The sequence below is a fragment of the Erinaceus europaeus genome, chromosome 12, assembly GCF_950295315.1.
Source record: "Erinaceus europaeus chromosome 12, mEriEur2.1, whole genome shotgun sequence".
Taxonomy (NCBI): domain Eukaryota; kingdom Metazoa; phylum Chordata; class Mammalia; order Eulipotyphla; family Erinaceidae; genus Erinaceus; species Erinaceus europaeus.
Genome location: NC_080173.1, coordinates 81,652,786 through 81,666,834, shown reverse-complemented (window position 1 = coordinate 81,666,834; position 14,049 = coordinate 81,652,786). Strand labels below are relative to the sequence as shown.

At 46.3% G+C, this 14,049-nt stretch overlaps 1 protein-coding gene across 1 annotated transcript in view; it reads left to right on the top strand.

Moving 5' to 3' along the window:
• Nucleotides 1-3,151: 3,151 nt before the first annotated feature.
• Nucleotides 3,152-14,049, top strand: part of TRPV1 (transient receptor potential cation channel subfamily V member 1) — a 38,584-nt gene continuing 27,686 nt past the window's right edge. The window contains exons 1-7 of the mRNA XM_060204162.1: nucleotides 3,152-4,048; nucleotides 5,285-5,451; nucleotides 5,522-5,674; nucleotides 6,525-6,665; nucleotides 6,805-7,127; nucleotides 8,074-8,253; nucleotides 13,170-13,328. Of these exons, the coding sequence (XP_060060145.1) occupies nucleotides 3,762-4,048; nucleotides 5,285-5,451; nucleotides 5,522-5,674; nucleotides 6,525-6,665; nucleotides 6,805-7,127; nucleotides 8,074-8,253; nucleotides 13,170-13,328 (1,410 nt within the window). The 5' untranslated portion in view covers nucleotides 3,152-3,761. The remainder of the gene's footprint in view (nucleotides 4,049-5,284; nucleotides 5,452-5,521; nucleotides 5,675-6,524; nucleotides 6,666-6,804; nucleotides 7,128-8,073; nucleotides 8,254-13,169; nucleotides 13,329-14,049) is intronic.

The following is a 14,049-nucleotide window of genomic DNA, read 5'->3' as shown; positions in this document are numbered from 1 at the left end:
TGTTGAGCAATCATGGACCCAAAGCTTGGAATAGTGGAGAGGAAGTGTTAGGGGGGTACTCACTGCAAACTCTAGTGTACTTCTGCTTTCAGGTATATATTTTGCAGTAGTTTATGGATACGTGTGAACATATGCTCTCTCTCATAGAAACTGGTGTATATCTAGGTTTTGGGACTTTGTTAGAAACTGAACCACCTGAGATGAAATTAGAGTGTACTATGAAAGGAAAGGTCTCACCTGAGTAATGAAGCTGAAGGGTTGTCATTCCACACGTGAAGTTTCTGGACACAGTCTGAAGTGAAGCATGTTGAGGTGGCCATCGTTGCATTGATTAGGTTGTGATCGGCAGATGCAATATTATTTGATATGGGTTGTGAGAGGCATATGGGAAAGTGGGCCCTATCCAAGGGTTCCAGGACTGGGGGTAGTAGAGGCTCTATAGTGGAGATGTGAGGTTCCTGCTGTCTTAGGGTTCAAAAAGACAATTGATAGTTAATGTTATCATCACATTATTTGGTAATTGGGTTAACTTTGAAAAGTCCTTTTGATAGGGTTTGCTGTACAGTACCCAGTATCTTGTATATAGCTGTGCTATTGGTTGCTTCTGATCTACTTGGTCTAGGCAGCGTCTTCATATTCTTCAGATAAAAAACTTGGCTTGGTATTGCTGGGTTGTATGGTACTTCCATTTAAATTTTTTTCTATTTTAATATTTAATGTATGTTATTTGTTTTATTTTAATAAGAGAGACATTAGAGCCCTGCTCAGCTCTGGCTTCTGGTGGTGTCAAGGATTGAACCTAGTGTCTTAAGAGCTTTAAGGAGCCAGGTGGTGGTGCACCTGGTTGAGCGCACATGTTACAATGTGCAAGGAACCAGGTTTGAATCCCCAGTTCCCACTTGCAGGGGGAAAGCTTCACAAGTGGTGAAGCAGTGCTGCAAGTGTCTGTCTCTCACTCTCTCTATCCCTCCCTTCCCTCTCAATTCCTGACTGTCTCTATCCAATAAATGAATAAATAAAGATAATAAAAAAATAATTTAAAAAAAGAGCTTCAGGTAGGAATGTCTTTTTGCAGAGCCACTGTACTGTCTTCCCAGCCCACATTCTATTTCGATTTTTAAAAGAAATCTCCAGGGGCTGGGAAGTGGTGTATGTGGTTAAGCATACATATCACCATGTGCAAAAACCTGGGTTTGAGCTCCTGCTCCCCACCTGGATGGGGGACATTTTACAAGTGGTGAAGCAGGTCTGTAGGTGTCTATCTCTCGCCCTATCTTTCCCCTCTTAATTTCTCTCTGTCTTATTAGCTAATATAGAAAGAAAAGAAAAAAAAAAGAGGGGGGGAATGGCTTCTGGGAGCAGTGGATATGTAGTGCTAGCACTGAGCCCCAGCGATATCCGTGCTGGTAATAAAAAAACAAAGCAAACAAACAAACAAACAAACAAAAACCCCCCCACTTAATATGACATCCCAGAGATGCTGCACCAGTTTACATCACCAGCAATAGTGTATGAAGGTTTCTTTTTTTCCCCACATCTATTCCAACACTTGTTGCTTTTAGCCTTTTTTTTTTAAAAAAAAAATTTATTTATTTATTCCCTTTTGCTGCCCTTGTTGTTTAATTGTTGTAGTTATTGTTGTTGTTATTGATGTCGTTGTTGGATAGGACAGAGAGAAATGGAGAGAGGAGGGGAAGACAGAGAGGGGGAGACAAACATAGACACCTGCAGATCTGCTTCACCGCCTGAGAAGTGACTCCCCTGCAGGTGGGGAGCTGGGATGTTAAGTGCATGTGGCGCAAAGCACAAGGACCGGCATAAGGATCCTGGTTTGAGCCTCTGGCTCCCCACCCGCAGGGGAGTCGCTTCACAAGTGGTGAAGTAGTGAAGTAAGTCTGCAGGTGTTTTTCTCTTCCCTTCCTCTCTCCATTTCTCTCTGTCCTATCCAACAACGACGACAACAATAATAACTACAACAATAAAACAAGGGCAACATAAGAGAATAAATAAATATTTGCAAATTTTTTTAAAAAAAGTGTCTATTCAAAATCTCCTACTTTTTTAATTGGGTTGTTTGTTGTTGAGTTGTATAAGTTATTTATATAATTTGGATACTAACCCTCTGTTAGATGTAGGGTGTGCAAACACCTTCTCCTAGTTAGTAGTCTGTCTTTTCATTTTTGCGGTAGCTTCTTTTGCTGTACAAAATCAGTGCATATTTTCTTTATTTTTTGAAAGAGCTTTATCAGCTTTGGGTGTTGGAGGAAGTCACAGTATGGGGGAGAAGCAGTGACAGAGGGACAGGTGGACACTGAGCTGGGCCACTTTGGGTGAGCACCTGTGTAGGGATTAGGGAACTTTGTAGAGGAAGTGACATGAGTACAGGCCCTTAGGTGGAGATGATAACTGAAAGGTCCTAAGATTTGGACAAGAGGAGAAGGGCAGGGGAGGCACCCCAAAACGGAGGTGTCATGAAGGCAAAGGCCCCTGAGTAATGGGAAAGCCCTGTAAGTGAGAATTCCTAGGCAAGGCGGGGGGTAGACAGCAGCGGATATAGCAACACCGGATTAGGTCATATATGCCAGCACTAGCCTCCTCCTTAGCTTAGGTGTTTTGGGTCTTCCCCACCCCCCCACCAACCCAAGAGCATCACTTTTGGCGGGCGTTGAACCTGGGGCCTCTGGGGTCTCAGGCATGAAAGTCTTTCTGCATAGCTATTATGTTATCGCCTCAGCCCATGTTTGAGTTTAGATGACCCATCAGCCTCCCAAAACTTAAAATATGAGAGTCCAGCACCAGGATGCTTAAGACGTACTCATTTTTGTGAGATAAATCAAAAAGAGGAGGACAAATATCAAATGATCTCACTTACTAGCAGGACTTAAAGCAGGGATGGGGAGGAAGAACACAAAGTGAAACATGGACCGGGCATGGTGTATTGCATGAAAGCAAACAACTCTGGGGAGGGAGGACAGGAAGAAAACTTTGGGGGTCTATTACATAATGAAATTGTATGCACATGTCAACTATTGCACTGTAAAGCACTCACCCCTTCAATAAAGACAAATGGTGCTCTGGTAAATAAATAAATTTATTAAAAAAAGATATACTCATTTCATGAAAATCACAAAATGTACAAAAAAATTCCCTACAAGCAGTATTTGTAGCCGCAGACTGAAGAGTTAAGGCCGGGCAGTACATGGTGGATACTGGAGATACTTGGTACAGCTGGGACATGCAGTGAGTGTGCAGTACAACCTGCAGGTCCCTGCCAGTCAGTTGCCTTGATCCTGGAGGTGCAGATTGCTGGCTTTTGGGGGCTGAGCCATCTTCATTACTGAGTTACACCTGAAGGCTTAACCAGTGGCAACTACTCCTGTTTTGCTCTTCGTTCTCACCAGGGAAGCAGTATATTGTTTTTCATCCCTCTTTATCTATGAAGAATCCGAGGCCCAGAGAAGAGCAGTGGCCTGTCCAAGTTTCTCTAGGCCTGACTGCTTGAGACTGGAAGCTTGCCCACACTGCAGGCTGATGCCTATGGAGTTGCTTGGTCTACTCACCCCCTGGGCCTCTGGGGATGTAATTTTCATTCATAGGGACTGGGTGGGGGCAGCAGCTGTTCGACCTCTTGGGTGTTGACCTCAAGGGGGTCTTTGAAGGGAAGCAGGTGGGGGCTAGGATGATGTGTTTCAGCTGGGAGCAAATGCCATCTCTGTAACTGCCCACAGGTTGCCTCTCGGGACACAGAGGATCTGGCAAGGATGAAGAAATGGGGGAATTCAGAGTCAGGAGAGTCTGAGGACCCACCCCAAGAGGACTCCTGTCAAGACCCCCTGGATGGAGACCCTGACTTCAGCACAGGTCCAGCCCAGCCCCAAGTTCTCCCCACAACCAAGAGACGCAACCGGCTCTTTGGGAAATGTGACTCAGAGGAGGTGTCCCCCACAGACTGTTCTTATGAGGCAGGCGAGCTGGTCTCCTGCCCAGCCATCACAATCAGTCCTGTTGTCATCATCCAGAGGCCTGGGGATGTCCCCAACTGTACTCGGTAAGCTGTCTCTGGACCACAGTCCTCCCTTCTTACCAGGAGCCAGACTGCCTCAGATGCCTGAGTTCCCAGCCCTGAAGATGACTGACAGTGGTAGGGGCTTGAATCTGGGGAGTCTGAGAGGCCATCTGGTCCAGCACCTGCATTCACAGGACCTTTAGGAGGCAGATGTCGGCATCTGTGCTAATCCTAGCTGCCAATGATCTTGAGGTCTCCAGGCCTTGATAATATATATTTTTAAATTTCTTTATTGGGGAATTAATGTTTTACATTCGACATTAAGTACAATAGTTTGTACATGCATAACACTTCCCAGTTTTCCCTATAACAATACAGCCCCCACTAGGTCCTCTGCCATCCATTTTGGACCTGTATTCTCCCCCCCCCCCCCCACCTCACAGTCCTTTACTTTGGTGCAACTTGCCAATTCCAGTTCAGGTTCTACTTGTGTTTTCTCTTCTAATCTTGTTTTGCCTTGATAATATTTTTTGCAGAACTGGGGCCTTACACATGTTTGATGTCTCCATTATTGGGCCACTTTTTTATTCAGAGAGGAAGAGAGGAAGAGGAAATGTGAAGTACACACACACACACACACACACACACACACACACACCCCTATCTAAGCACCACAGCTTCCCTGGTGCTGTATTCCCATTCCATGTGGTGTAAGGGCTTGGACCTGGGCCACACATATGGCAAAGAATGCACCATACCTGGTGAGCTATCTCTCCAGCCCACCTCTGATAATCAGACTTTAAGTTGCAAAGCTCAAAGCCAGGATGCTTGTAGACAGAGAGTACAAAACAGCTCCACTGAAGAGCCCATAAGCCCTTCTTCCTCCAGGGAGGACACTTAGACTGGCTGACCTCTGGGGCAGTATCAAATGCTTTCTCACTAAGCAGGAGCCATGCAAAGTCCTGCTCCTAGCCCCCTCCAGGCCATTGCCTCCAGAGCCCCTAGCTCCCAGGCAGGCAGAGAGACCAGTGACCTAGGTGCAAGGAAATGGTAGCGGTGAAGACTTTCTAGATGTCCTCAGACATGCAGGGACAAAATGGGGGTGCACACACCCTTTTGTTTACTGGATGATCTTCTGGACAGAAGGGTGGGTGTTGGGTCATGCTTTCCCTCCTCTCGACTGGTCTTGGGGTTTCCCTGTGCTATCTGACCAACTCTGAAGGCTTCTGGGATTCAGGGAGGCCAGAGTGTGAGCTGATGGAGTTTTCTGCCCCACAGGCAGCTGTCCAAGGATTCTATCCCCATAGGGAACAAGAAGAACCTCAAGCTCTATGATCGCAGGAAGATCTTTGAAGCTGTGGCTCAAAATAACTGTGAGGAGCTGGAGAACCTGCTGCTGTATCTGCAGAAGAGCAAGAAGCACCTCATGGACAGCGAGTTTAAAGGTCACCTGGAGAGGGTGGGGGTCTCTGGGAGCCAGGGGCAGTGCCTGTTCTGACCTGATTTATCTTGCAGATCCGGAGACAGGGAAGACCTGTCTGCTGAAAGCCATGCTCAACCTGCATGACGGGCAGAATGACACCATCCCCCTGCTCCTGGAGATCGCCCGGCAGACTGACAGTCTGAAGGAGCTTGTCAATGCCAGCTATACCGACAGCTACTACAAGGGTGAGGGGGCTACAAGCACACCTGGATGGACCAGGGAGGGCACTGCTGTGCCTGGGGAAGCTTTTTTTAAAAAAAATATTTATTTATTTATTCCCATTTGTTGCCCTAGTTGTTTTATTGTTGTAGTTATTATTGTTGTCGTTGTTGTTGTATGGGACAGAGAGAAATGGAGAGGGGGTAGAGAGAGAGGGGGAGAAAAAGATAGACATCTACAGACCTGCTTCACCGCCTGTGAAGCTACTCCTCTGCAGGTGGGGAGCCGGAGGCTCGAACCGGGATCCTTAGCAGGTCCTTGCGCTTCGCACCACATGCGCTTAACCCACTGTGCTACCACCTGACTCCCCCAGGGAAACTTCTGACCCTGCAGCCACCAGAGACATCTCCTGATGCTGGAGGAGGGGAAGGGGTCTGACTCTTGGTCCCTCCCCTCTGTGAGCTTTATGTCCCTTGACCCATTATATCACAGCCTCTTTCAGACCCCAGACTCCTCTCTCTGTTACCGTTCATCACTCTTGGGTGATTTTTTTTTTTTTAAGAGCACTGCTCAGCTCTGGCTTGTGGTGGTGTGGGGGATTGAACATAGAACTATGAAACTTCAGGCATGAGATTCTCTTTGCATAACCATTATGCTATCTTGGGTGATTTTGACTGCCCCAGATCCCAGTCTGATGTCTTTTATTTCCAGGAGTCTCTACTTATACTGTAAGAGTTTCCCAGAACCCATACCTTGGGGGTCCTCCCTGGCCTCCTACAGAGGAGGTGCATATTCCACCACAGCCTCTCCCCACCATCTATCTGCTCTCCCTCCCCCATGTGTGAGCACACCTCCAACATCAGGCATTCTCCACAGGCCAGACGGCGCTGCACATTGCCATCGAGAGGCGGAACATGACCCTGGTGACCCTCCTGGTGGAGAATGGGGCAGATGTCCAGGCCGCGGCCAATGGTGACTTTTTTAAGCAAACAAAAGGACGGCCTGGCTTCTACTTTGGTAGGGAGACCACATGGCAGACACTTGGCTTTTTGGTGATAGTGAAGGTGGGATTCAGGGTAGAGACAGAGGGAGCTGGAGGCTGGGTGGCTTAGGGACCAAATCCCCCAGGTCCAGCTTGTGCCCACATTGTCTGCAGGTGAGCTGCCCCTCTCCCTGGCTGCGTGCACCAACCAACTGGGCATCGTGAAGTTCCTGCTGCAGAACTCCTGGCAGCCGGCCGATATCAGTGCCAGGGACTCAGTGGGCAACACAGTGCTGCACGCCCTGGTGGAGGTGGCTGACAACACGGTTGACAACACTAAGTTTGTGACAAGCATGTACAATGAGATTCTGATCCTGGGGGCCAAGCTCCACCCGACACTGAAGCTGGAAGAGCTGACCAACAAGAAGGGGCTGACGCCACTGGCCCTGGCTGCCAGGAGTGGAAAGATTGGGGTAGGCAGGGGACTTTGTGCTCGAGCTAGGGGGGTCCACCCCAGAGGGCTCTGTGGGACTGGGCTGGTTGCCTCACTTGGCTACTCCCTACTGTGCAGAGCCTGCTGAGCACCAGCCTGAAGGGACACTGTAGGAAGCCAGGGAAACCTGAGGTGCTTGTGGAACCGGCATCCCTGTGACCATTTCTAGTTCCCTGCTCTGAGCATCACCAGTGAGAGAGGATGGGTTGAGCTGTAGGTGAAATGGACATCTTTTTTTTCCTTAGCAGACAGGACTTGTGGGTGATAGGAAGGATTCTAAGAAGGAAAATTTGGGGGTAGACCCCAGGCAAAATGGAGGCAGGTGGATGCTGGGTATGGAAGGCCAGTGGTGGAGATGGGCAGTCAGACATTGTGAGCACCAGGAAATTTGGGAAGCTCATCTCTGTTCAGACTAAGCCTCTGAGGATGAGGAGCCTGGTTTGCTAATTTTGGTTTTATTTTTTGGTTTTTCCTTTAAAATTTCTTCTGGTGGGAGTTTTTCTTTACTTTTTTTTTTTTTTTTTTTTTTTTACCAGAGCACTGCTCAGCTCTGGTTTATGGTGGTGTGGGGGATTGAACCTGGGACTTTGGAGCCTCAGACATGAGTCACTTTGCATAACCATTATGCTATCTACCCCTGCCCTGATGGGAATTTTTCTAGGATGGACTATGGCAGTCTTTCACTGTGAGATGAGGGAACTGGTTGGGGCAGGTATGAGGGGGTGATGGGTTTGAAGTGACTGAAGCTGGCCTCTGAGGTATCACCCACGTTGATCTTGAGGATGGTAAGGTCACTGGGTACGTGGTGGGGGTGGGTGACTCACGTGGAGATTGACAAGATGTCTTATAGGACTGGCAAGTAGAGTTGTTCTCTGAGCAGAGCTGGTGGCCTGATGGGCGCTGGACTGACCTCTAACAGGCTCTTGTATGGGGGTGGGCATGGGGGGCAGGTCTTGGCTTATATCCTGCAGAGGGAGATCCAGGAACCTGAGTGCAGGCACCTATCCAGGAAGTTTACCGAGTGGGCCTATGGGCCGGTGCATTCCTCACTCTACGACCTGTCCTGTATAGACACTTGCGAGAAGAACTCGGTGCTGGAGGTGATTGCCTACAGCAGCAGCGACACACCTGTGAGTGGAACCAGAGCCAGGACCCACTTCAGGGGCAGGGGCTCCCATCTCTGGACCCCAGCCCCCAGCCCATGTCCCTGGCCAGCTTTGCTTGTCCTCTCATTAATGAGAACCTGCTGCCCGGGCCTAGGCCCTGCAGCCTCATCTCCTAGTCATCCCCACTGAATGCTTTCCTCCGGCAGGCACGCCGTGCTTGACGCGATTCCACAGCGGTGCCAGTACTCCAGAAGTACACAGAAAAACGGGAACCTTCGTTCTGTGTCTTATTTACAAATAAGCACAGTTTCATTCTGTTTGCATCCATGGGCTCATACTGCACATAGTTCACAATAGTTTCTTCACTTAATGGCATATCTGGATTTAATATATATATACATATATATATATATATATATATATATGTAATTTTTTTTTTGCTTCCAGGGTTATTACTGGGGCTCAGTGCCTGCACCATGAATCCACCGCTCCTGGAGGCCATTCCCCCCATCCTTTTGTTGCCCTTGTTGTTGTAGCCTTGTTGTGGTTATTGTTGTTGTTGATGTCGTTCCTTGTTGGATAGGACAGAGAGAAATGGAGAGAGAAAGGGAAGACAGAGAGGAGGAGAGAAAGACAGACACCTGCAGACCTGCTTCACCGCCTGTGAAGTGACTCCCCTGCAGGTGGGGAGCAGGGGCTCGAACTGGGATTCTTTTTTTTTTTTTTAAATAATTTATTTCTCTATTGGGGAATTAATGCTTTACATTCAACAGTAAATACAATAGTTTGAACATGCATAACATTCCCCAGATTCCCATTTAACAATACAACCCCCACTATTTCATTCATCATTTTTCATGGACCTGTATTCTCCCCACCCACCCACCCACCCCAGAGTCTTTTACTTTGGTGTAATACTCCAATTCCATTTCAGGTTCGACATGTGTTTTCTTTTCTGGTCTTGTTTTTCAACTTCAGCCTGAGAGTGAGATCATCCCATATTCATCCTTCTGTTTCTGACTTATTTCACTCAACATGATTTTTTCAAGGTCCATCCAAGAACGGCTGAAAACGGTGAAGTCACCATTTTTTACAGCTGAGTAGTATTCTGTGTATATAGACCACAAATTGCTCAGCCACTCATCTGTTGTTGGACACCTGGGTTCCTTCCAGGTTTCGGCTATTACAAATTGTGCCACCAAGAACATATGTGTACACAGATCTTTTTGGATGGATGTGTTGGGTTCCTTAGGATATATCCCCAGGAGGGGAATTGCAGGGTCATAGGGTAGGTCCATTTCTAGCCTTCTGAGAGTTCTCCAGACTGTTCTCCACAGAGGTTGGACCAATTTACATTCCCACCAGCAGTGCAGGAGGGTTCCTTTGACCCCACACCCTCTCCAGCATTTGCTGCTGTTACCTTTTCTGATGTATGACATTCTCACAGGAGTGAAGTGATATCTTATTGTTGTCTTGATTTGCATTTCTCTGACAATCAGAGACTTGGAGCATTTTTTCATGTGTTTCTCGGCCTTTTGGATCTCTTCTGTGGTGAATATTCTGTCCAAGTCCTCCCCCCATTTTTGGATAGGGTTATTTGTTGTCTTGTTGTTGAGTCTGGCAAGCTCTTTATATATATTGGTTATTAAACTCTTATCTGATGTATGACATGTAAAGATCTTCTTCCATTCTGTGAGGGGTCTCTTGGTTTGGGTAGTGGTTTCTTTTGCTGTGAAGAAGCTTTTTAATTTGATGTAGTCCCATAGGTTTATACTTGCCTTAGTCTTCCTTGTAATTGGATTCGTTTCATTGAAAATGTCTTTAAAATTTATGCGGAAAAAAGTTCTACCAATATTTTCCTCTAAGTATCTGATACTTTGTGGTCTAACATCCAAGTCCACTTGGAATTTACTTTTGTATTTGGTGAAATACAGTGATTCAGTTTCATTCTTCTGCATGTTTCAACCCATTGTTTCCAACACCATTTGTTGAAGAGACTCTGCTTTCCCCATGTAATAGTCTGGGCCCCTTTGTCAAAGATTAGATGTCCATAGGTGTGGGGCCTCATTTCTGGGCTCTCAATTCTATTCCACTGGTCAGTGTGTCTAATCATGTTCCAGTACCAAGCAGTTTTGATGACAATGGCCCTATAATACAGTTTGAGATCTGGGAGTGTGATGCCTCCAGTTCTGTTCTTTTTTCTCAAGATTGTTTTGGCAATTCTAGGTCTTTTCTGGTTCCAGATAAACATTTGTAGCATTTTTTCTATTCTCCTAAAAAATGTGCTTGGGATCTTGATGGGGATAGCATTAAATTTGTAGATGGCTCTGGGTAATATATTCATTTTGATGATGTTAATTCTTCCAACCCATGAACATGGAACATCTTCCCACTTCTTTGTGTCTTTTTCAATTTCTTTGAGTAGTGACTCATAATTTTCAGTATACAAGTCTTTCACTTCTTTGGTTAGGTTTACTCCTAGATATTTTATTGTTTTTGTTGCTATAGAAAAAGGAACTGATTTCTGGATTTCAATTTCTTCTAACTTAGTGTTTGCATAGAGGAATGCCACTGACTTTTGAATGTTAATTTTATAGCCTGACACCTTACTATATTGCCTGATGATTTCCAAAAGCTTCTTGCTGGATTCCTTAGGTTTTTCCATGTATACTATCATGTCATCTGCAAATAAGGAGAGTTTGACTTCTTCTCTTCCAATCTGTATGCCTTGAATTCCTTGCTCCTGCCTGATTGCTATGGCAAGAACTTCCAACACTATGTTGAATAGTAATGGTGATAGTGGGCAGCCCTGTCTAGTACCTGATCTGAGGGGAAATGCTTCCAGTTTTTCACCATTGAGTATGATGTTGGCTGTAGGTTTGCTATATATAGACTCCACTATCTTGAGGAATTTTCCATCTCTTCCCATTTTTTTGTAGTGTTTTGATCATAAAGGGATGTTGTATTTTGTCAAAGGCTTTCTCTGCATCTATTGATATGACCATGTGGTTTTTGGTCTTGCTTTTGTTGATGTGGTGGATCACATTGATTGATTTACGTATATTAAACCAACCTTGCATGCCTGGGATAAACCCCACTTAGTCATGATGAACAATCTTTTTGATATACTGCTGTATCTGGTTGGCTAGAATTTTTTTCAATATTTTCGCATATATGTTCATCAGAGATATTGGTCTGTAGTTTTCTTTTTTGGTTGTGTCCCTGTCTGCTTTTGGTATCAGGGTGATGTTGGCTTCATAGAAGCTGGCAGGGAGTATTCCAGTGTCTTCAATCTTCTGGAAGACTTTTAAAAGTAGAGGTATTCGTTCTTCTTTGAAAGTTTTGTAGAATTCATTTGTAAAACCATCTGGTCCAGGACTTTTATTTGTGGGGAGATTTTTGATAACTGTTTCAATTTTATTAGCTGTGATGGGCCTGTTCATGTTATCCACTTCCTCTTTACTTAGTTTTGGAAGTTGGTAGGTATCTAGAAAATCATTCATTTCTTCCAGGCTCTCTAGCTTGGTGGCATATAGTTGTTCATAGTCGAACCGGGATTCTTACTGCTGGTCTTTGTGCTTTGCAACAGGTGCGTTTAACCCGCTGCGCTACCGCCCGACACCCCCATATATTTAATTTTTTATATTTATTTATTTATTTTCCTTTTTGTTGCCCTTGTTGATGTAGTTATTACTGTTGTTGTTATTGATGTTGTTGTTGTTGGATAGGACAGAGAGAAATGGAGAGAGGAAGGGAAGACAGAGAGGGGGAGATAATGAGAGACACCTGCAGACCTGCTTCACTGCCGGAGAAGTGACTCCCCTGCAGGTGGGGAGCTGGGGATTTGAACCCGGATCTTTAGTTGTCCCTTGTGCTTTGCGCCATATGGGCTAAACCCACTGCTACTGCCTAACCCTCTGATTTTTTTTGAAAGAGTAAAGATCTATTTTATTTTAACATTTTATCCATTTAATTAAAATGTTTTAATTTATTTGATAGGACAGAGAGAAACAGAGGGGAAGAGGAGCTAGAGAGAGAGGAACCTGCAGAGCTGCTTCGCAGCTTACGAAGCTCTTGCTGATCACTTGATAACAGTACTGGTGGTCTACTTTATTAAAAGAAATCTGCTGCGTAGCATTACACAGTAGGAATTGGGAGTTAAATGGTTATAGAAGAACATTTGAGGGAGTCGGGCAGTAGCACAGTGGGTTAAGTGCACGTGGTGCAAAGCACAAGGACTGGCTTAAGGATCCCAGTTCGAGCCCCCAGCTCCCCACCTGCAGGGGAGTCACTTCACAAGCGGTGAAGCAGGTCTGCAGGTGTCTGTCTTTCTCTTCCCCTCCTCTCTCCATTTCTCTCTGTCCTATCCAACAACGACAACAACAATAAAACAACAAAGGCAACAAAAGGGAAAATAAATAAATAAATAAATGTTCAGAAGAACATTTGAGTTATTTCTAGGTGTTTTTTTCCTCCCCAGAGCACTGCTCCTCTCTGGCTTTGTGTGGTTCAGGGGATTCAACCCGAGATTTTGGAGCTTCAGGCATAAGAGTTTTTTTGCATAACCATTATGCTATCTACCCCTGTCCAGTATTTTTTTTTTCAGTGTCAGTGCAGCGGGCCACTTATCAGATGGAGATGGGGGGGGCATGGACTGGGGTTCTCACACAATGGCAACGTGTGCTCTACCAGGTGAGCGTCACCTGGCCCCTTTTGGGCAATTCTTATCAGCCCTTAGGAGCCAAGGGTACTTTGGGCCCCTTGTCTAATTTCACCCCTTGGTCACTGAGGGTACTGAGGCTGGGTGGGTGGGAGTGTCGTGTGCTGAGTCTGCCTGGGCCTGTGCCCAGAAGTGGGTCTGAGGAATACCACAGGCTGGTGTGAGTGTGTGAGGGGTTTCCCAGTAGGGGACTGAGCCTCATCTCTCTTTGTTCCTTCAGAATCGCCATGACATGCTTTTGGTGGAGCCGCTGAATCGACTCCTGCAGGACAAGTGGGACCGACTCGTGAAGCGCATCTTCTACTTCAACTTCTTCGTCTACTGCTTGTACATGATCATCTTTACCGCAGCTGCCTACTACAGGCCCGTGGAAGGCCTGGTGCGGCCCTGAGTTAAGGGCTTAGTGGGGGGAGAGAAGAGGGAGGTGGGCGTTTCTATAAGACCCCAAAAGTAGGTCAGGACCTGGGTGGCTGGAGAGATGAGAACTACCTGGGAATCCTTTTAAAAAGAAAGAAGGAAAGATCCTCTTAAAAAGAGAGAAATAGGAAGTCGGGTATAGCTCACTGGGTTAAGGGCACAGGGAGCAAAGCACAAGGACCGGTGTAAGGTGTAAGGATCCCGGTTTGAGCCCCCAGTTCCCTACCTGCAGGGGAGTCACTTCACAGTGAAGCAGCGGTGGAGCAGGTCTGCAGGTGTCTATCTTTCTCTCCCCCTCTGTCTTCCCTTCCTCTCTCCATTTCTTTCTGTCCTATCCAACAACGACAACATCAATAAAAATAACAATAAAACAACAAGGGCAATAAAAGGGGGGAAGAAGCAAAAGTTAAAAAAAAAGAGAGAGGATCTGAGAGAGAAGATAGGAGTGAGAGGAATAGGGGGAGGGAGAAGGAGAGAGATAGAGAGCGAGAGAGGGAGAAAAAGCTGCAGCACTGCTTCACCACTTGTGAAGCTTTCCTCCACGCAGGAGAGACCAGAGGCTTGACCCTAGGTCCTTCCACATGGTATGGTGTGTGCTAAATTTACCTGGAGTGCCACCACCTGGCTCTAGAGCTCCTTCTCTGGCCGAGTTCAGGCTTCCCTCTTTCACACTGGCTGGCTGG